Consider the following 22,359-nt stretch of genomic DNA (forward strand, 5'->3'; position numbering starts at 1 on the left):
TTTTTTGGGGTAAATTTATCAATGTCTATATGCAAATTTGATACGTTCGAACTTTATCGGTCTCACAATTATTTTAATTCATGAAATATGTAAATTAAAAAAAGAGAAATTTAGGTGGGGAAATCCCATCCACAATTTCTTGCCCCATTCTTATCCACTCTCTAAAATCAAATCACGAGATGTAGACCAGACTAATATCAATACCATATTCGATAGGAACTTATTTTAGTTGTGAAACATAACTTTTAAATCCGTTAATAATTCATTGTTTTTCACACCACTTTTATATTGTTCGAAGTAAGCAGAGAATTGATGTGTTTTAGGAAAGCTCGATTCAAATTTCGAAGTTAGTCATTGTTGAGTGGGCCTTGTTTACTTCTGAACCAGTAATTCATGGCGCCAAATTCCGTGTTTGCAAACCCCACTGCTCTTGATTTCCCAAACGGCATTCCATTTCAGCCATTAATTTCCATGGCCGATATCCAGATCTCAATTAGACATCTTCCACCGTAACATCTTGATTCTGTCTCTTCTTTTCATTCCTCCGTCCACTCTCCGGCAACCGGACCTCCTTCCACGGGAATAAACGAACGTCTTCTGTTACTTGTTCGCTCTCTGGGAGTCATTGGCATTCGAGAGAAATGCAGAGCGCTGTATTGGCTTTGGCCATGTGTTTTTCCCCTAGCACTCCTGCTAGGGCTACTTCTTTTCCATTGCCTCTAATTTCATGCCGACTTCGAAGCCCTAATTTCCCTCACTTTCCTCACATTGTTCCGTTTCGTTCCTTCCCATCCTCGATCGCTGTTTCTTGCTCCGGATTCAGTTCGAGGCTCCAGAAATTCACGAGAACTGCGGCTTCCTTGCCGGAGAGCGCTGGCGAGGCTGAGGAATCGGCCGATTTCGTTAACAATCTGCGGCTTGGTTCAATGTTTGGTGTTTGGTACCTTTTGAATATCTACTACAACATTTTCAACAAACAGGTTCTGATTCTCCTTTTTGCTTTTTGTTTCTGCACTGTTCTTGTTCTGCTCGTTTGATTTTCTAATCATAATCCTAAATTCTCAAAATTTTCAATAACTAAAAAATGTTCAATTATTATTAATTTTGGATAGAAATAAAAATCCTATTCATCTAAAAAAAAAATACTCTTAAATTTGTATCGAGATAATCTATGATGTATCGATAGACAGCTTTCGTCCTTATACAAGAGTAAAAGATTTTAAAGTAATTTTAAAATTTTATAGGTATTTTTAATAATAAATATATTTTTGAACTTTGTTGAAGCATATTTTAAAAATACTATTTTGAAACAAACTACTAATAGTTTGTAATTTTAATTTTTTTAAATTTAAAGTTATCATTAAAATTAAAAAAGTTAATATTTTTTAAAGTCAAATACAAAATATAGAGATATTTTTTATTAATTTAGTACTTTTAGTCATAAATTTTTAATGATAAAAATCCCATTAATATTAAGGAGCCGTACAAGGTCGGCGGTTTGTGGGGGTAGTTTTGTCCATTAACACAGATTGAGATTGGATTAATACTGACGAGGGAGAATATTTCTAGTCGGTCAATTTACTATTTTTCTATTTTTTTTTTTTTCATTTTAAATATTTGAAGTGTTATATATATATAATATTCCATATGAAAAATATGTGAATTCCTAAATATTCATAATTTTATTGAAAAGATAATTGTAAGGTCAACGTCCACCAAAAAAAAAATAATAATAATAACCCCACTAATCGAAAGCTACACATTGAACTACGAAAGGTCGTTATTATTGCACCATAATACTTTCAATTCTATAAATTAAATTTCACTAAATATTCATAATTGAAAAAAAAAAAAAAAGAAAAAGATTTTAGGCTCGATGTAAACACTGATAAACTATTAATTAATTAATTAATGTGATAAATATCTTCTTTTTTTATATATATATATTTGAATGAAAAAAAAGATATTATAATGTGCAGGTTCTGAAAGCCTTCCCCTTTCCAACTACGGTGACCGCTTTTCAATTCGCGTGTGGGACGGTCATAGTAAGCTTAATGTGGGCTCTCAATTTTCATCCCAGACCCAACGTCAATCGCTCCCAGGTATTATCTTATATTACCTTTAACTGAGTAATGTGAAACTAGTACTCTTAACGTATTAGATGAATTGGTTTGTATTCAATACTTGTTCTTCAGTTTGCTGCCATCCTTCCGCTGGCTGTAGCGCACACCATGGGCAACATATTGACCAATGTGAGTCTTGGCAAAGTTGCGGTTTCCTTCACTCACACCATCAAAGCAATGGAGCCATTTTTCACTGTCCTTCTCTCTGCTTTTTTCTTGGCTGAGGTACCTCAACTTCAATCCTCCTCTATTTTTTCTATTTCCGTCCAAGCTCATCACTAGCCGATGTCCTCTTTGAGCTTTCCCTTCTGAACTTCCCCTAAAGGCTTTAAAACGTGTCTATTATGGAAGGAGTCTACTCCTACTCCAACCAGTGTCTCGCACTGTCCGGTGTGTCAGTGAGGACGTTAGGTCTCAAGGGAGTGGATTATGAGATCCCACATTAGTTGGAGAGGGGAACGAAGCATTCTTCCAAGGGTGTGGAAACCTCTCTCTAGCAGACGCGTTTTAAAGCCTTGAGGGGAAGCCCAGAAGAGAAAGTCTAAAGAAAACAATATCGGCTAATGGTGGAATTGGGTTGTTACAATTGGTATCAGAGCTAGACACCGAACGGTGTGCCAGTGAGGACGCTGGCTCCCAGAGGGTGGATTGTGAGATCCCACATTGATTGGAGAGGGGAATGAAACATTCCCTATAAGAATGTGGAAATCTCTCCTTAGTAGTCGCGTTTTAAAGTCGAGAGAGGACAATATCTGCTAGTAATGGGCTTGGGCTTGAGCTTGAGCTGTTACACATAAATTGTTCCACTGGATCCATACGCAGAGGCCAACATTTTGGGTTGTTCTTTCGCTGGTACCCGTTGTAGGAGGAGTGGCACTCGCATCTTTTACTGAAGCCTCATTTAATTGGTAAGATCACATGTCATATCATTTCTTTGGGCTGCATAACTTTGTTCCTCATTTTGGGCTGCATATCATTGAGCTTTGGTTACAGGATTGGGTTCAGCAGTGCCATGGCTTCAAATCTCACAAATCAATCACGTAATATCTTCAGTAAAAAGCTCATGGTCCACAAAGAGGTACCAACTTTCAACCATTTCGTTCTTCTACTGCTTACACTTCAGTATTTACAATAATATCAGTGAATGTCTTTTCTCTTTGACTTTGGCTGTTGAGTAGGCACTGGACAATATCAATCTCTTCTCTGTAATTACTATCATTTCATTTATCCTGCTGGTTCCCTCAGCTCTTCTCCTTGAAGGCACTAAATTCAGTCCTTCATACCTGCAATTAGCTGTAAGTCACCAAACATACATTAAACTAGTTTCCATGCTTCATTTACAACATTGCCATTGATGGGTCTGTCCCTAATCTTCTTAATTTCAGGCAAATCAAGGATTGAATGTCAGCGAGTTATGCATTAGGTTGCTTCTATCTGGCATTTGTTTTCATAGCTACCAGCAGGTTAGTAATAAAGTAGACATAACTTAGCGTTAACTGTCACGTACGCTCGACTAAGAGGTCAGAGATTCAAACTTCGAACGTTAAAAACGGCTGCGTTTTGGTGGGTTTTTGGTGGGCAGGTTTCTTATTCAATACTACAGGAAATTTCACCAGTAACCCATGCTGTAGGGAACTCTCTGAAGCGGGTGGTGGTGATAGTGTCCTCTGTTATTTTCTTCCAAACAGCCGTCTCACATCTAAACGCCCTCGGTATTGTTCTCATACCCTTCTTGAATGGAAGGCTTCTGATGACCATAGCATTATTATTATTGTTATTAGGGAAAGGAAATGGAAGGCTTATGGGCGTGAGAATCTTTGGTTGCAGGAACTGGGATAGCTCTCATGGGAGTCTTTTTGTATTCAAGGGCTAAGCGTATGAACTCTAAGCTGAAGACTCTATAGATGAATCTAAATACAAACACAGTTTAGTTTATGATTAGATTTTTTTTTTCTTTTTTTCCTTTCTTGTGTTTGTATTTATAATTTTGTTCCTCTTTTTTTTTTTTTTTATATATATTATTTCAAGAAATTTGTCGGTGGTCGAGTAACAAATAACAATAGTACGTAGGATTTGATGAACGGAAGAGAAGCCTCGAAACCAACCCAAGCAGTGATTGCCACTCGAAGGCTTGAGGTAGAAGGTTGGAAAATAGTGTGCCCACTCCACCAAGTTCTACTACAACAAACTTAACCTAACCGGTTCATGAACTTGACCTTAAATTTAAAATTTAAACATTAAGTAAGAGCGTAATCCACGAGTTATATATTGAAGATCCTGAACATGGCATTCACATTTTTAATCTCATTCCACATTTAGGAGAGGAAACAAAAATCTACCGCAAATTAAACCTAAACAAGATTATTCAAAATTGAACTCAAGAAATTTACCAGTCGTCTAGTAACAAATAGTAATAGTATGTAGGATCCAATGAACGAAAGAGAAGCCTCGGAGCGAGCCCAAGCGAAGATCGACACTCGAAAGCTTGAGGTAGAAGATTGGGAAGTAGTATGCTCGGTTCACCATGTTCTATCACAACGAACGCAATTTGTTCCCGAACTTCACCCTAAATTTAAAATTTAAACATTAAATAACAGCTTAATCCACAAGTTATGCACTGAAGATAAACTCAACCTGTTTCCGAACTTGACCTTCACATTTTTAATCTCATTTAGGAGAGGAAACAAAAATCCACAGCAAATTAAACATAAATAAGATCATTCAAATAGCAAATAATACGTAGGATCCGATGCACAAAAGAGAAGCCCAAGCAAAAATCAGTACCCAAAAGCTTGAGGCAGAAAGTTGGGAAGTAGCACGCCCGATTCACCATGTTCTATTACAAAGAACTCAATCTGTTCCTGAACTTCACTTTGAATTTAAAATTTAAACATTAAGTAACAACGTAATCTACAAGTTATATACCAAAGATAAACTCAACCTGTTCCCGAACCTGACCTTCACATTTTTTATATCTCATTCAACATTTAAGATGAAAACAAAAATCCACACGAGATCAAATACAAGCCAACATAAACAAGATCATTCAAAGTTGAACTCCGAAATGAAACCCTAAAAAAAGAGTTTCCCTTCCATGTGTCACACGGGAGTTTCGAGTTTGTTTTTGCAGTTTTAAACCCTAATTATTATGATATTATAACATGTATTGTATTTAGATGATACATATAGATAGTAATATGGATCAAAGATTTCCCTGACAAATCAGCTCCAGCAGATCCATCTCCGATTTCATCGCATCATTCTGCATCAGATTCAAACACTCCATCTCCGTCCCGGAACCGGAACCCGAACCCGAACCCGAACCCGAACCCGACCCGAACTCGAAGTAGAACCCTCCGCCGTTCACCGCCGCAGGGCTGTGGCTGTCCACAAGCTGCGGCATGGAATCGGATATTTTGCGGTCTCCGGCGGTGACGGAATTGATGTAATTTTGAAGGATGGAGCCGTTGGAATTGGAATCACGGTATTTTCCTTTCAGCTTCTTGGAATTCTGGCGGCGTTTGGTGGCGTTCCAGTGGTTTTTTATGGTGTTTTCAGTCCTTCCAGGCAGCCGCCGGGCAATCTCCGCCCATCTGTTTCCGATGTCTTTGTGAGCTTCTATTAATATTCTGTCTTCATCTTCACTCCATGTGTCTTTCTGCACCCACAAACCATTTTTTCATCACAATTCTTATAAACAATAATAAATTCAATTTAGAGCCCAAACCAAAAAAATAAATATAAATTAAAAAAAAAAAAAAAAAAACAAACAAACAAACAAAGAAATGTTAATGAATTTTTTAATTAGCTCTAAATTTTTAAAAAATAAATATAAAAACTTCAAAATTTTACTTTATATTAACTTATTTAATATATTTTAAAAATTCATTAAAAAAATTTAGGGACTCATTATACATAAAACCTCTACCAGTTCAAAAATAAATAAATAAATAGACATAAACATAAATATTAAAAAATTTAAAATTAAGCTGGTAATTTACTATATTAACTTTAATTTATTTAAAAAAATAAAATTTTGACCACATTTAAAGAGAAACTAATTTAGAAAAGAAAGAAATTTAATGAATAAATAGATTTATTTTTAATAACTAAAAATAAAATGGGTTTTGGGCGTTATTTATTTATTTTTAGACCAAAATTTATGAAGGCCAAATGCCAAAAAAAAAAAAAAGCTAATTAACTAAGGAAAGATGATTCTCAATTTACTGTTACAAAACTTTGCTCAAATCATTGGATTTTTCACATAAAATCTTCACTAATTGAAATTAAACTCACATAATCACTCAATCACTCATATTTTTCTTTGCTTATATAAACAAATTAAGAAACAAATGAAGGCAATTTTTCTGATTAAATAGCGCCTAATTTCCGCTTCTTCCTGAGTTGTCAACTAGATATAGACAAACGGTAGACATGGTAAGTACTTAAAAATCCATAAAAATGTGTCGAAAAAGATCATGCGTCTTCAAAGAAAGACCAAAACGTCACGCTATATCTCAAAACAACGCGCCACACGCGTTGAGATAGCGAATCATTCGTTTTGAAAATTAAATAATATGCTATAAACTGCATGTTGACATATATGCAAAATGTATGGTATGCCGGTAGGAATACGCATGTAATGTGTGATGGACATGCTTTCTACGCTAACAAAACACGGAATTATTAACATTTCTTAATTAATACGCTCGAGCATGTATGTATGTATGCATGTATGTATGTATGAAGAAAAAAAAAAAAAGAGAGGGAAAAAAGAAAAAAACCCTGATGTCTGGTCTGAGGTGGTTGTGCCATCTCTCTCTGCACTGCTTCCCAACTCTCCCTTCCAGCATTTTTGCAATTTGTGACCATTTTTTGACTCCATATTCATCAACCAGCTGCACCAACAATCTGGAAATGCAATCAACGGCCATGATTAAATCTCATCAAGAAAAAAAAAAAAAAAAAAACCCTAGCTCAAGAACATAAAATTAAATCAAAATTCAATTTTTAAGGTACCTGTCTTCTTGAGGAGTCCACTGTCCTTTTACGATGTTCGGCAGCTTGGTCGGAGGAGGGCGGTTCTCCTTTCTCGACTGAATTCTTTTTTTCTTCTTGTTCTGATCGTATCCATTGTCGGTATTATAAGAGATCTCATCAAGAAACCACCGCCCTGCAGTTGCTGGTCCCAGCCCTAAATGAGTACTACTAGTACTACTATTACTGTTTGGCGGCTGAGAAAATTGAGGCACAAAGTTTCCGGGAAAATTTGTCCAAACGGCTCTTGAGCCTAGAAGCCCATGCATGAACTTGGCCCCATTTTCAAAGGTGTGATCTTTAGAGAATTCATTGCCAAAAGGTTGAAAATTTGGATCAAAGGTTTGGTTTGGCATGCCTGAAAGAAGGGTTTGTAAGGACCCGTCAATTGAAAACTGATGACGATCGAGCTCGTGATGGCTCGACGAATCAGATCCATTGATGGGGAAGTGATGAAGATATTGATGATACCGATTATGATTATGATTATGATTACGATCACGATCATGATCACGATCGAAGTTGTGGAGCTGCAAATTATGGAACAAACCCTTGGATGATGATGGGGAGGTGGCTAATTCCATGGCGGAAAATTCGCCGGTGTCATCGTCGTTGTCGTCGTCGTTGAGCTTCCGCTTCGACTCTGGCTTATCGGAGAAGAAGCTCGAGAGGAGCGGGAGATCATCTTTGAAATTGGAATCGAACTCCATGCAGCAGAAGCGAAGGTAGAAGCAGAAGAAGAGAGAAAAGTTGAAAGCTTCAAAGGTTGATTTTTTCTCTCTTTTTTCATATGAAAATGTCTGTAATGTAATGTAATGTTATTACAGGGTTTTATTAGTGAGGAAAGGCAAAGGCAGTGGACCCCATTGGATCTTGAGCCATTGGATGCTTTTTGATCCAACGGTTCATGTTGCTTGTTGATTATGACTGTTCAGCTCCCTCTCTTTAGTATTTTTAAGCAATAATTAAAATGGCGAAAAAATATAAAATATATAATTAATTAATTAATCATCATTAGGTCGTTATAAATTATTGTATTTTAGGAAAATTTGTGGGACATGCATGTCCAAGGTGACGTGGAAGACGTTGTTATGTTCTTCGTTAACTTTCATGTTTTGAAAATAATTATTATATATAATTGTTTTTTCCCCCTTAAGATCGCAACTTAATTTGATAATTATGATAAATAAAAAGAGTTATAAAAACAGCTGGATGATCGGACGGTGGAGAGACATCTCTTGAGTTTAGTTGATATTGATTTTTAAAAATATTTACCAATTAAATTGTTATTTTAATTATAAAAAAAAAAAAAAAAAGAGATAAATAAATAAATAAATAAATATATAATTTAAGGTAATATAATATAGCGAAAGTTGTTCAACTGAACACCTGAATAAAAGGGAATAAAAAGTGGAACCGCGGGGGCATAAAACGGACCGCGGTTAACTTTTGTTCGCCCCTTCGGCCCTCCTCCTCCCATTCAGAGCTTTCCACAGCGCCACCTTTCCAACTCCAGTATTTTTCTCAACTCTCTCTATTGATTTTGTACATGTTCTTCCAATTGATGCCTTGACTGTTGTAATCGCATGTGAAATCTGTTAGAATATTTCATGTTCTTGCGATATTTGTTCCAGGGTTTTGAGGTGTTGATTGTTTTGTTTTGTCTTTTCAATTTTTGAAAACTGATTTTGTATTCTTGATTAGGAGGGGGAATCGAGTGGGATTTATTGATCAGATTTTCTCATGTTGGTAGTTTGTGAGACGATCTTTGTTTGGATTTTTGTTTGATTTGTTGCGGATGTTGAGATGAGGATCTCAATTTCATCTTCCCGAAATATACGTTTCTTCTAATTGATCCGTTTCATTTTTCTTTTTCCTTCCTGATGTCTTGTTTTTTTGGCTTCTTCGGGTTGTTGTACTGTCTGCTTGTTTTGATCACTTTTGCGGTTTCTTGTGCAGCTCCTCAGACAAATAGAGATAGCCAGCTAAGGCAAAGCAGAAATGGGGTTGACCTTCACCAAGCTCTTCAGCAAGCTTTTTGCTAAGAAAGAGATGCGCATTTTGATGGTTGGTCTTGATGCTGCCGGTAAGACCACGATATTGTACAAGCTCAAGCTCGGAGAAATTGTCACGACCATTCCTACAATCGGTGAGTTCTTTGGTTTGCAAGACTTTTTCATGAAATGTCAAATTTTGATTGCTTAATTCGAGTTATTGTTACTCATTTTGATTGCTGTTAATTGTGTGCCCCTCGATGTGTTCCTTGCATTATGTTGACAAACTATAGCAAATAATATAAGATAGATCATGAAGGTGCTGTGTTTTTTTTTTTTTTTTCAGGATTTAATGTGGAGACTGTGGAATATAAGAACATCAGCTTCACCGTATGGGATGTTGGTGGTCAGGACAAAGTATACACCTGTATTTTCTCTCTACTCTCTTGTCATCCATGTGTGCTTGTCAGCGTTGTTGGCTTTGGCCTTAGGGACCTGAATATACAACTTGGTGGGGGTTGCTGGCTGTGTTCAGCAGTCTGGTGCTGCTGTGCTGATTACGTCTGAATAATTTAATTGGAAGTATTTTGTTCATCTTATCATATCTTCCTTCTCTTCGAGTATAGATTAAGTTTTGATATCTAGATATGGCAGTATCTCCTACCCGACAAAATATCGGATGCACATTTTTCTTGTTTTAGAATATTACATTACATGTGAGTGAGTGAATTTGACCCTAAGATCTCTTAAAGGAAGTAGGTATGCCTTAACTTCTGAGATATACTCAGGAGAATGGAAAAAGGAGCTACAAGACTCCCCTCCCCTGCACGTGCAGGGAGATTGAGGCTCAAAAGCATAGGGTTTTTTTTAGGGTGTCAAGGGGTCTTGGAACTTGGAGGAGGCTGTTTGAATTTTGACCTCCTTTAATGCCTTCATTTGAGTTGTTGGGTTTTTTTTTTTTTTGGTTGTGTGTGTGTGTTATTCCTTTGTTTTTGGTACTCCTCCATAGTTGTGGCTTTTTTATCTTGTAATTTATATTTCGTGGCTTGTTTTGCCTATGTTTTTGCATCACCTTTTTGTAATCTTTAATTCTTCTTTAGGAGTGTTTTTTTATAAGTAAAAGATGTTGCTGTTCATAATTGCTTGGAATTTTCAATGCTTGTGTCATGGATCCATTATGCGTCAATTTCAAGCTTCTAGGTTGCAACTTGCTAGTCAGTGTCATAATTGAGATTTGGGATGACTCCATTTATATATTGTTTTAATTTCATGTGTTTGATTTTTCTACATGACTATGATGAGATATTGTTTTGTTTCGGGTAAATTTGATGGAAACTGATTTATTCATTATTTGTTTTATTAATTGAATAGATTCGTCCGCTGTGGAGGCATTACTTCCAAAACACACAGGGTCTTATATTTGTTGTGGATAGTAATGACAGGGATCGTGTTGTTGAAGCAAGAGATGAGTTGCACAGAATGTTGAATGAGGTGTGGCCCTGTTCGATTTTTCTTTCCATACAGTTGAACCTGCTTTCTGTTTTAGAATAAAAATAGTAGACTGAATGTATTTGCTATAATATCATAGGTTGTTTCCTGTTGTTTGTGAAGATAAATTTCTGTGTACTGATGTAATATTATTATTATTATTATTATTATTATTATTATTATTATTATTTTGTTGGAGTTCAAGGAGTAGAGGGATTCGAACCTCTAACCTTTTAGTTTAAGATATATGTTTTAACCAGTTGAGCTATGTTCAAGTTGGCAATATTAATTATATTTATTGTTACTTTTCATCTTTCTCACATCAGGTGCTAATGATGGGAAATTTAGAAATTACTGATCTGCATGTTTCTTCTTTTGGTCTTAATATTATACCGAATGGAAACTGGGTGATGCTGTATCTGTTATCTTTTCTTTTTCTCTACATATCCCCCTGCCACCCAATCGTTTATTTTTTCAGTTTTAGCCTCTTATTGATGTAGAATTCTCTTTCGTTGTTGTAATATTTAAAGCATTTCTCTTATCACCCTCCCCCAAAGAAATGGAAAATTTCTGTTTTTAGCTTTATACATAATTTGTGGGCATCTGCCAATCTTATAGAAAATATACGCTGAGTTCCCAACTAATCTGCTTTCAGGATGAACTGAGAGATGCTGTGTTGCTCGTATTTGCCAACAAGCAAGATCTTCCTAATGCGATGAATGCTGCAGAAATTACCGACAAGCTTGGTCTTCATTCACTCCGTCAACGACACTGGTAAATTTCTTTTATTATTGTTTGTTTCTTTATTTATTATTTCTTCTGAAGCTTTGTTTTATTTCTGCATATGATTTTTTTTTTATTCAATTATGTGTTTCACTGGCTCAATTTTTTAAATATTCCAGAACCTATTACCTATGCTTACTGTTGTGCATAGATTGGATTAAAGAGACTGATCGGGGATGCTTCTATTTTGTTTTCTAACCAAAGCCAATGTGACTCAGTGTCATCTGTTCACTAGTTTGCTTCATGTTTTGAAATTTGGCTTGTCTTCTCCTACTCCGAGCAGCATTATCACTTTACTTTCTTTTTAGAGAACATCTGTTTAAAGATGGAACTAGATTCTTTGACCAAACTTGATATGAGCTTTTCATTTGGCTTTTTTGGAATGTAAGAAGGGCGGAGAGGGCTTGCATGGATGAAGCTCTCCTTCCTTTTCATTCTTCTTTTTAGGTTCATCTAGAATTTCATCAGCTTTTATATACACTTGTATTCTAGTTCGTTTCTCACAAATGTTTCATGTGTGATTAGGTTAGGAAAGATATACATTAGCTCCAGAAATCCTCCAACCTCATAAGCATCCTCAGTTTTAGAATATAAAGTCCAATTGCTAGCAACTTTAGTCTCGATTACTTTCAACTTTGAACTACCCATTCTTTCTAAATATTGTCTAGAAGACAGCTCCCTTTTTGGATGTGGGAGACTGAACTTGTAGGCGAGTGTGTGTGTGTTGCCCATAGTTTATACTTTCATTTTCTTTATGGAAGTATGGTCTTTTGAAAAATTTGTCCACAATGTTGACTTAGGAACTTTCTACCTCAGAAGTTGCTAAATGTGCATGGATGTGCCATCAAAATTCTACTTTTGAGTGTACTTTTGATGAGAGTATTTTAAGGGAGAAGGATAGTACTATAGAAATGGGTAGAGAAGTTTCCATATCAACCTATTTAAATTGCATTTTACGAACGGTTGACAATTTCTCAACTGGAAATGAAGTGATTGAAGACTATAAATTACACTCAAAAGAAGTGGTTTGAGCAGCTGTGCTAATATTTAAATTGACACTTCATTTCAGGTACATCCAGAGCACGTGTGCAACATCTGGAGAGGGTCTATACGAGGGTTTAGACTGGCTTTCCAACAATATTGCTAGCAAGGTAAGCACAAAAGTCTGTTGACATGATCTGAAATCTCATTTTTCCACATTTTAGTTTAAATTTTTTCTTCATGTTTGAATAGTAGAAACTGCGTATTTACTTTGAAAATCACAAAAAACATTTCCACTTGGCCGGATGAATTTGAGACTAATCCGAAAAAGGGATAAAACACTTGCAGTAAAGGGATAACACACTTACACCACCAATAAAGACTGTTAAAAGAACCAAATCTTGTAATCCGTTTTGCTTTGAGAGCTCTATCTCTCCCTCTCTTTTGTTTATTTCATTTTATCAATGAAATCTGTGCTGCAATACTCACTTGGAAGATCATTTGTAAATCTGGAAGCCTCCCTTCTTTTTACAGGCATGAAGCGGTTGAGGCTCTTGAATGTCAGACTGAGCTGTGGGTAAAGTTTGGCGATGATAGGGGTATGGTTCACTTTTCTCAAGAAGTGTCATTAGCAGCAGAACAGTTTGAAACTTCTATATGTATTTTCTATTTGTATACTTGTGACTTGATCTAAAATGATCAAAACCATGTTATAGTTTCTCTGAGAAGTCAACCTTGTTATAATTTTCTTTGTGATCATATTATTTTGCCTTTTGAGATCTCCTTTGTCTTTCTACTTGGCTATGGAGTTCAGTCGGACAATCTCATCTGGATCATTAATCGCCTCTACAAAATGTTGTGCTAGGCTGGTTGGCGGCTATCTGATGCTGGCCGATTGACCCTCAACTCATCCCTCTCCTTAAAATTGGTGAAGTTTTAAAATCAAGTGAAAAATGGTTATCTTTATGGGTTTGCTTTCACTTTTTGCTTGAAGTGTAATAATATAGGAGGAAATTTCAAGGATCGGTTAAACGTACAATCCGAAGTTGTCCCATTTTGATCTTGTTGCCAATGCTCTCTTATCTTTTAACATAAGATCACTTTCTTTTCGGCTCATGGAAAGATAGCCACCACACACATTGGATATAGGAAGTTGAACCCTTGAACCTTGAGTCATTTACAAACCAGAACACAGGTTTCCTTTGCTTTTGAATACTATTTCCTTCATTTAACTACAGCCATATATGCCTAGGGAGCTTCATGATTTAGTAGATTTTGTACAAAACATATTAGAATATCGTCTACTTTTTAGACTACAGATGAGGACGTTGTCTTTATTCAACCCCGTGTCGTTTATACTTTTGTGTTTCGGATTGATCTGGGTTTGACCCATCAAATATTATGATTCTATATCCAATTGTTAATCAGGTAGCACTTTTGGAGATAGATATTTAACAAGCTCCATTTTCTGAATTCGAAGCCAACCAGCTACAAAATTGGACAGTAGCTATGTTCCATATAGGTTGAAGTTCAATTAGTGGCTCTTGATGTTGCATAAGCTTATTAGAGTGTTTAATTGGACAGATGATTCTTGTGTATAGGTCACAATCATGCTTGTCCAAGATGTGTTGCTCATCGCTTGATGCAGATTCTTAAAAACTATATTTATTTATTTTTCAAATATTTATTTATTTTTCAAAACGGTGTCCATGAATTTAAACAACATTTATTACAAATGAATTCAATATCCATGCATTAACATCGCTTCCATCCCCTTTTCTTATAATTCATAAACAAGCATCATGATACACAAGTGTTGAAAACGATTGCTGTAAGCTATTATTTAAAACCCTAGTGACCTAAGACTATTACAAATTGATTGGGTCCATAACTTTATTAAAAAACATCAAAAAGTCATATTTGTCCTTCAAACTCACCTCCCCTTCTACTTACCCTAAATGTTCATTCCCCTCATTGACCAATTGATTCATGTCATGCATAGAATGGAAAACAATGTACATGTTCTATATTCCTCATACATACATATATGCATACATACATATAAACATGCCCGTTTCACTATATATAAGCCTTCATCCATCCTTACATTTTATTAGCTTCCCACTCCAAGGTAGTGAGAAAGGATGGGTACAGAGAGGTTAAGCTCTTCTCAGGATGATAATGAACTGAGGAAGGGGCCATGGACAATGGAAGAAGACTTGATTCTGATGAATTACATTGCCAATCATGGTGAAGGAGTATGGAATTCACTGGCCAAAGCTGCAGGTAAATTCTCTCTGTTTCTTTTACCTTCCTTTTTCTTTTTGACAGCAATCTTGTAGATGGGATGTTTTGGCTTCATGCTTTCTTATGCTGAATGGTATTTTTCTGCATTTGTAGGTCTCAAACGTACCGGGAAGAGTTGTCGCCTCCGATGGCTGAACTATCTTCGGCCTGGCGTTCGGAGAGGCAATATAACTCCTGAAGAGCAGGTCTTGATCATGGACTTGCATTCTAAATGGGGCAACAGGTCAGTTTCTTGATCTTGTGGTCATGTTTAAAGAGAAGTTACCTGAATTCTTTATGACATTCTATTCTGAAAACAAAGAAAAGTTTTTAAGAACAGCTCCTAGTCCACATATCTCTGATGATTATGAATGTTCTTTTTGGAATGTTTGACATGGAAGCAAGATCATCTCTCTGTACAAGATTCCATTTAGGACAGCTTTATTGCACGTTTTAAAAACCTGCTAAAAAGAAAACTAAAGTGATGAAAACTTTCCATTTTTACTCAGTTGTTAGCATTTTCTTTTCATGATCAAATAAGGAGAATATGAATATAGTGGAAAACTCATAACAACATGGTATTCTAAAATCAAAAATTGGCAGGTGGTCAAAAATTGCGAGACAGCTTCCTGGAAGAACAGACAACGAGATAAAGAATTACTGGAGGACGAGGATACACAAGCATATGAAGCAGCAAGAGGAAGGCGAGAAAGTTGGTGAGCTGATGATATCGATCGCTAGCGGTTTGGAGACGAACGACGATGGTGGCATCAGCCCTTGTAGCCAAGTTTCAAGCATTCATAATGTTGCAGAGCCGATGGAGATCAGCCATGACTACCTCCCATCATCTCAAGGAGATATTGAGGCTATGGCCTATGAGCACACAACTTGGCCTCGTGAGAATGGGGCAAGTAATGACAACTACTGGAGCATGGAGGATCTCTGGTCCATGCAATTACTTAATTGAAATGTTTGCAGGGAGGAACAAGAGCTGTGTTTAAATTATGTATAGTTTAACCTTAAATAAAAATTTTCCTTCTATAGTTTTGATCTTTTTTATGGGATGTTCATCAGTACATGAGTTTCTTTGGCTCGGCCAAACCGAGCGGTCTCATTCGATTCACACGTGTCATTACTAGTAGCAAAATTTTACTTAACTAGCAATGACTATACGAGACTTGTTATTTCGACCAAAATTTTTACTTTCGATTTTGGCAAACAAATAATGAATAGTACTTTCTTTCGGGTAACATATATAAAAGAAACCTGCTAATAGCTAGAAGTTCATAAGTGGCTTACTCATCACAATTTCATAGCTCTTTTGAACATGAAGTCGACATGGGACTCGAAATTATTTATTTTTAAATTTCAAATCGATGTATATTATTAAAGTGAATTTAAAAGAATCATTACTCTCGTAAAATATTGAAGGACCAAATTAAAAAGTATAGAAACTCGAAAAAGCAAAAATTAAAGATGGGAATAAAAAAAAGGAATAAAGGTGAAATTATTTTAAAGTTAGGGACCATAGAGATAAAAAGTAAGAAAATAAATTTACATTAAATAAATTATTATAGTGAAAACAGATTTTCGTCAACTTCCTTACTTAAATGTGAGAAAAATATGAGAGCATAGCTTCATGCTACAACTTCACTTACTACATTTTGGACTAATTTAATCTCATTTAATTAATATTTTTAATGATAATAAATATACACAGTACTAATTAATTTAAAATTTAGTTAAATGTTCCTGTACAAGTGCTCCTATGTTGTTACACCGTACTCTCTTCCATCAAACCAACCACCTTTGATCAAAGGATAGAATGGCTCTCAAAAGTTTAGTTATGTTTGGGTTCATTTCGATACTCAAATTTATCTAAACAGTGATTTGAGATTAACGTGATACTCGAGTAAAAGAGTAATACATGAATGAACCAATACCATATCTGAACGAGAGCAATCCTGAGTATAGTATAACTAAGAAAAAACTGAAAAGAACTGAAAATTTCTATTTATATTAACAAGGTGCAACTTTCTTTTCAGTGGCTCGATCATAGGAATTTCATGGTGAAACGTGTTTTACTTTGAGAAATTATATATTGGGTGACTTTTTAGGATCCATGTGAGTTGAATGACTCGTGTTGGTTTGTGAGAATAGTCTTTACTCTTAGAAGTAAGGAGTAAGTAGCTTGACCATGTTGCAGAGGAAGGTAAACTTGACTTCATTACCTAACTGTGCAACTCTCGACTCTCTTCCTTTGCTTGCATTGTATTTTAAATTTATAATTATTAAAATCACGAGCCAAACATTAAAAAAATTACAAATGCAAAAAGTCTTCAAAAGCAAATCGTGCTAGAGAAGCATGTATATGTGTGTGTATATATATATAGATCTATGATAAAGCAAATATGTGAAAGTGTGCTTGTCTCTTATTATATAAGCACATGTTAAATAAAAACCATGAAATACATGACATGCACGTGGAACATTTTGGAAAATTCCTTCACATGTTATGGTCGGCCATATGTGTACAGACATGTCCTCCATGCTGTCGTGTCCTAAAATGCTTAGGAGGACGCCCTACAACATTTTTTACCTTAATGGGCCAATCTGCCTTTGGGTTGGGCTTGGCCCAATTTTTATTGGATCCCGAAACTCTACAATACAGAAAGCCCACAAGAAATACTACAACCTATTTTCCATATAAATGGGCCAATCTTCGTTTGGGTTGGGCTTGGCCCAATTTATTGTTCCTGAACAAAAATTAATATTTTAAACCAATTTATTCATGGAATTATATTAATTCAAAAGTGACAGGTATTATGTGGCAGTGGTCGGCCCCGTATCGTTATCCTTCCCCTCGGGCCCATGCTTCGATTTGATCTCTGACGGCGCCCATCTTAAACGACGTTTGTTATCCGTTAAATTACTGACAATCCACGTGGCATCTTTTGTTTTGTTGACCTGCCCTTGGTCCCACTTCTGCGGGTTTTCTTGGCGTAAAAGGAATCTCACTCCTGAAAAATAATCGATGGCTGAGATTGCTCTATCATCTATGTTTTTGGTACACTCAGAAGCACTGGATTAGAAGGATAAAAATGGTAGTTCAGTCATTTCATTAACTGCCACATGTCGCCAATGTAGGATGGCTGGAAATGGAAACCGATTATCCCTTATAATATTTAAAAGAAAGTAAAATTACCATTTTAGCCTCGAATTTTATTTAGTTATTTTCTTTCATATAAATCGTAACCTCCAAACATTTCGATAATTATTCAACATAAAACTAATTAAATTAATCAATTTATTAGAATATATATATGAAATTATGGCATTAAAATATAGTTAATTAGTTATGAGTCTAAGTTCACCGTTAGTAGATATTGTATGTTTAATCCATTACGTATGATCATCAACATTACAATTTTAAAACGCATATGTTAGATTTTCACACCCTTATAAAGTAGGTTTGTGTCCATTGGAGACTCGGTGTCTTGGCTGGCACAATGTTCCATGATTGGCTCTGATACCAAAGTAACAATTCAATCCCACTACTAGTAAATATTATTTGTTTTAGCTCATTACATATAATCATTAATTTCACAATTTTAAAATACATGAATTTTTACCTCTTATATGAAATATATTTTATTCTCCTCGACATCCAATATGAAATCTGGAAGATAGGGTCAATAAATAAATAAAAGAAGTAAATAATGGCAAGTTTTTCAGGATATTTTGAAAGATATAATGGAATAATAAAATAATAAATTGTGATTATGTAGAGAGAGATTGGAGGGACTAAAATGGTAATTTGAGCTTGAAAAGAAAACAAATAAAATATTGTATTTTTATCATCTTGTTTGTTGGAGTGCTTCCAAGGGAGGGGAGGGCTATGTTGTCCAGAATCGGCTGCACCTCCGAAGACCAATAACGAAAAAGAGAGGGAGAGATGGGAAGGGCGTTCGTGTATGTGATTCTTGGTGGAGGTGTAGCATCTGGATATGCAGCCCTTGAATTTACGAAGAGGGGGGTCTCTCATGGCGAACTCTGCATAATTTCCGAGGAAACTGTCAGCAATTCCTTTCCTCCATCTCTCTCTCTATTTCCTTTTATTGCTTACAATGTTTCATTTAAGAATTATCGCGTTTCTTAGGGACGCACTTACGAGATTCCACTTTTAGTTCAAAATAGGAGTCGACTTTTCTCAACTCAATTCACCCATTCAGCCTTCCTTTTGTAAATGGAAAGATTTATTTAATCGTTTTTGTTCTTATACTGTTTTGTATGTATGTATGTATTTGTCATCAACTGGAGATATAGTAAATTCCATTAACTTGATTGAAATTTTATAGCCTAATATGGAACTAACAGATTACAGATTTGACTGTTTTTGGTACTCGTAATTCTTCCGTATGATTGATTATCAATAATTACCATATATGACACGGAATTTCTCCGCTGAGTGCTGATTCCCTGTTGTAGTGGAGCATCTGTGTTGGATTAATCATGTAACTAGAGGATAAATTGGTGTTTTTCTTTTTTTTTTATAAAAGCAGTAAGGTTATATTAAAAGATGCATGTTTGTTGTTTTCTTTCATCTGGTAGCTGTGTGTCAAGTCGGAATTATCTTTCATTTTTTATGACACAAAGTTTCTTTGAATCTCTGATAGGTCGCACCTTATGAGAGGCCTGCTTTAAGTAAAGGGTATTTACTTCCAGAAGGTAGGACTTCTAATCTTGCTGTATCGCTGGTTATTTATGTATCATAGGGTAGAAAAGGAAATAGAACAAACGTCTTAAGTTTGAGACGACTAAGGCCTTTAAGGATACATTTCTTCTAGAATTGTTGAAAACAAGACGTTTCCTCAGGCATAGGCCAGTTGCTCTGTCTAGCTAGCCTTGTTCTATCTATCATTCAGCAGGATGCTAGTTTTTATATTCCATCTTGAGTGGCATCAGAAATAACCTTTTGCCGGTGTTTTTGCTTTTTGGTTTGTTGCTCTATAGGACACATTTGTAATGTGGAATTTTATGCTAATTTGCAGCTCCAGCACGCCTTCCAGCATTCCACACATGTGTTGGCGCTAATCAGGAACGGTTAACGCCAAAATGGTACAAAGAACATGGCAAGTAATTCGTATCTACCTTGCTAGATCTGCAATTCTAATATAAGTAGATGAAGAAATATTACGAACCATTTGAGCATGCTAATCATTTTTTACTTCTGTTCACCTTTTATTGAGTCATTTCATATCTATTTATACCTTTTACCCTTTGTATATTGAAATGCACGCGACTTTAGAACCAGAAATCAAAGGAGAATACGATTGTTTAGATCATTTGTTCTCCTTTCTGCCTTTTCATGTAGACATTAGTATATTTCTTGATTCAGGCAGATATAAGTTGTACAGCCTGGTACCAATTCTCTTTTTGTAAGATGTATGTTTCTGTCTTCTTTTCAGGAATTGAATTAGTTCTTGGGACCCGAGTTATATCAGCTGATGTTAGGCGTAGGACCTTGTTAACAGCAGCTGGAGAAACTATTAGTTACAAGATTCTCATCGTTGCAACAGGTGCTCGGGTATAGAACCAATCTTTTAACGATAACACAAATTTCCTTGTATTCACCTTTAACATTTGCTGATAGTCTAATTTTTTCCCTTTGTTCAGTTAATATCTGAGTTTAAGTGGTCAAAACTTGTTAAGCATCATGGAGACGCATTTCACCAATTAAATAGATCTCAAAGTTCATGGTAGTCTAGTAATATTCATAGAATCATAGTTCTTGGCTCAAGTCCTTTTTTTTCTTTTTTAAGGCTTTGAAGCTAGAAGAATTTGGAGTGAATGGATCAGATGCAGAAAATGTATGTTATCTACGAAACCTAACGGATGCAAATAGGCTTGTCGATGCGATGAATTCGTGTTCACGGGGTAATGCTGTTATAATTGGTGGTGGCTACATAGGAATGGAGTGTGCTGCATCTCTAGTGATTAACAAAATTAATGTAACAATGGTTTTCCCTGAAGCACAGTGCAGTAAGTAACTTAATTATGATGCTTTCTTTTATTACTTAGTCATTTAACCCTTCTTGATGTATGCACTATTGATCTTGCCCTACATTGTACTATAGATTATTCCTAAGCTTAAGGATCTTTTTGTCTTTATAGTGCCTCGTCTATTTACCCCCAAGATTGCAAGCTTTTATGAAGATTATTACAAGGGTAAAGGAGTTGAGTTTGTCAAAGGAACTGTCTTGACATCATTTGATATGGATTCTAATGGAAAGGTACTACAGACGCTTCTTTAGTGATTAGGATATAATGAGGTGAAACATTATGCATTTGATGAGAGGAAGAGGAACCAATCCCAATGAAAATTTTGTAGCATTCTTTGATCCTGGATTCCATAGAATTGTTTGTTTCTTGAAGTTTTTCCTGAAGATTCCTTGAGAATGAATGACAGACAGGCTAGACACTGTGAATTCAGAATACCGATTTCGGTGTAGTTGTAGATTTGACTGATTATCTAACCATTTTCAGGTTGTTGCTGTCAACCTAAGAGATGGAAAACGGCTACCTGTAGACATGGTTGTTGTTGGAATAGGAATTCGCCCAAACACAAGCCTCTTTGAAGGCCAGCTGACCATGGAAAAGGGCGGAATCAAGGTAAACGGAAAGATGCAGTCGAGTAACAGCTCGGTGTATGCAGTTGGAGATGTAGCAGCATTTCCAGTCAAGCTTTTCAGTGAAACCCGGAGACTTGAGCATGTCGACTCTGCCAGAAAATCTGCTAGACATGCGGTTTCTGCCATTATGGACCCAGAAAAAACCGGTGACTTTGACGATGTACCATTTTTCTACTCCAGGGTATTCACACTCTCGTGGCAATTTTACGGGGACAACGTTGGGGAGGCTGTACATTTTGGGGATTTCTCAGGGAACACATTTGGAGCATATTGGGTAAACAAAGGTCACCTAGTTGGATCTTTTCTTGAAGGTGGAACAAAAGAAGAGTATGAAGCTATAGCGATGATCACCAGTCTGAAACCTGCAATTGAGGATTTGGCCAAGTTAGAAAGCCAAGGACTGAGCTATGCTATGGCGGTTAGTCGCGAACCACCTCCTCCATCACAAGTCATTAACGTTGGTAGTTCTTGCTCTGGCTCTGGTTCTGGTTCTGGTTCTGGTCCTTACCCTGTTCTAGAAACACCAATGTATAGATGGCATGCGACTGCCGGGGTTATCCTTGCTGGATCGATTGCTGCATTTGCATATTGGTACGGGAGGAGACGTCGCCGATGGTAAGAAGAGTCGTTTACCAAGTTGAGGAAGCATCAAGCATTAAAGTTGTGATGATGTACCAATCTTGTTCTTGGTATCATTCATAATAGTAGGGAATATTGAATGTTATATTCAATTATAGAAATAGTAAGTTATAATTTACTTGACGGTGTATTCATTTATTCCATGAAGAGTTTCACACAGTTTAAGATGATTCAGTTTCATAGTTTTTTAAGTCGCATCTTCTCTCATGTGTGAACGAACTTTTCCTCTTAACTTGAAACAGGGAGTTCCATTACTTGTTGGTTCTAATAATTGAATACTACTTTTGATGCAATTATTTTTTATGGTTAGTATATAAATAAATTCTATATAATACT

General features: G+C 35.9%; 5 protein-coding genes across 5 annotated transcripts; 4 read left to right on the forward strand and 1 right to left on the reverse strand.

Annotated features, from left to right (window-relative positions):
* Positions 1-259: 259 nt before the first annotated feature.
* Positions 260-4,086, forward strand: LOC111808174 (phosphoenolpyruvate/phosphate translocator 2, chloroplastic). Its single transcript, XM_023694006.2, has 9 exons — positions 260-980; positions 1,980-2,102; positions 2,196-2,348; positions 2,946-3,031; positions 3,117-3,201; positions 3,302-3,418; positions 3,509-3,586; positions 3,706-3,835; positions 3,951-4,086. Exons 1-9 carry the CDS (start codon positions 642-644, stop codon positions 4,025-4,027), a joined length of 1,188 nt encoding a protein of 395 aa, XP_023549774.2. The 5' UTR covers positions 260-641; the 3' UTR covers positions 4,028-4,086.
* Positions 4,087-5,077: 991 nt separating this feature from the next.
* LOC111800687 (uncharacterized) lies at positions 5,078-7,967 on the reverse strand. Its single transcript, XM_023684497.2, has 3 exons — positions 7,143-7,967; positions 6,908-7,034; positions 5,078-5,781 (listed from the first exon to the last, which is right to left on the reverse strand). The coding sequence occupies exons 1-3, from the start codon at positions 7,868-7,870 to the stop codon at positions 5,326-5,328; spliced, it is 1,311 nt and encodes a 436-aa protein (XP_023540265.2). The 5' UTR covers positions 7,871-7,967; the 3' UTR covers positions 5,078-5,325.
* Positions 7,968-8,533: 566 nt separating this feature from the next.
* Positions 8,534-13,185, forward strand: LOC111800705 (ADP-ribosylation factor 1). Its single transcript, XM_023684520.2, has 7 exons — positions 8,534-8,675; positions 9,120-9,309; positions 9,501-9,571; positions 10,526-10,645; positions 11,298-11,416; positions 12,495-12,576; positions 12,941-13,185. Exons 2-7 carry the CDS (start codon positions 9,162-9,164, stop codon positions 12,944-12,946), a joined length of 546 nt encoding a protein of 181 aa, XP_023540288.1. The 5' UTR covers positions 8,534-8,675; positions 9,120-9,161; the 3' UTR covers positions 12,947-13,185.
* Positions 13,186-14,117: 932 nt separating this feature from the next.
* LOC111800696 (MYB-like transcription factor EOBII) lies at positions 14,118-15,888 on the forward strand. The gene is made up of 3 exons (XM_023684509.2): positions 14,118-14,692; positions 14,807-14,936; positions 15,296-15,888. The coding sequence occupies exons 1-3, from the start codon at positions 14,551-14,553 to the stop codon at positions 15,657-15,659; spliced, it is 636 nt and encodes a 211-aa protein (XP_023540277.2). The 5' UTR covers positions 14,118-14,550; the 3' UTR covers positions 15,660-15,888.
* Positions 15,889-18,551: 2,663 nt separating this feature from the next.
* LOC111779821 (monodehydroascorbate reductase 4, peroxisomal) lies at positions 18,552-22,214 on the forward strand. Its single transcript, XM_023659983.2, has 7 exons — positions 18,552-18,767; positions 19,369-19,420; positions 19,744-19,824; positions 20,161-20,279; positions 20,515-20,734; positions 20,867-20,985; positions 21,239-22,214. Exons 1-7 carry the CDS (start codon positions 18,648-18,650, stop codon positions 22,001-22,003), a joined length of 1,476 nt encoding a protein of 491 aa, XP_023515751.2. The 5' UTR covers positions 18,552-18,647; the 3' UTR covers positions 22,004-22,214.
* The last annotated feature ends 145 nt before the right edge of the window (positions 22,215-22,359 follow it).

Source organism: Cucurbita pepo, chromosome 1 (assembly GCF_057944985.1).
Source record: "Cucurbita pepo subsp. pepo isolate OVF chromosome 1, ASM5794498v1, whole genome shotgun sequence".
Taxonomy (NCBI): domain Eukaryota; kingdom Viridiplantae; phylum Streptophyta; class Magnoliopsida; order Cucurbitales; family Cucurbitaceae; genus Cucurbita; species Cucurbita pepo.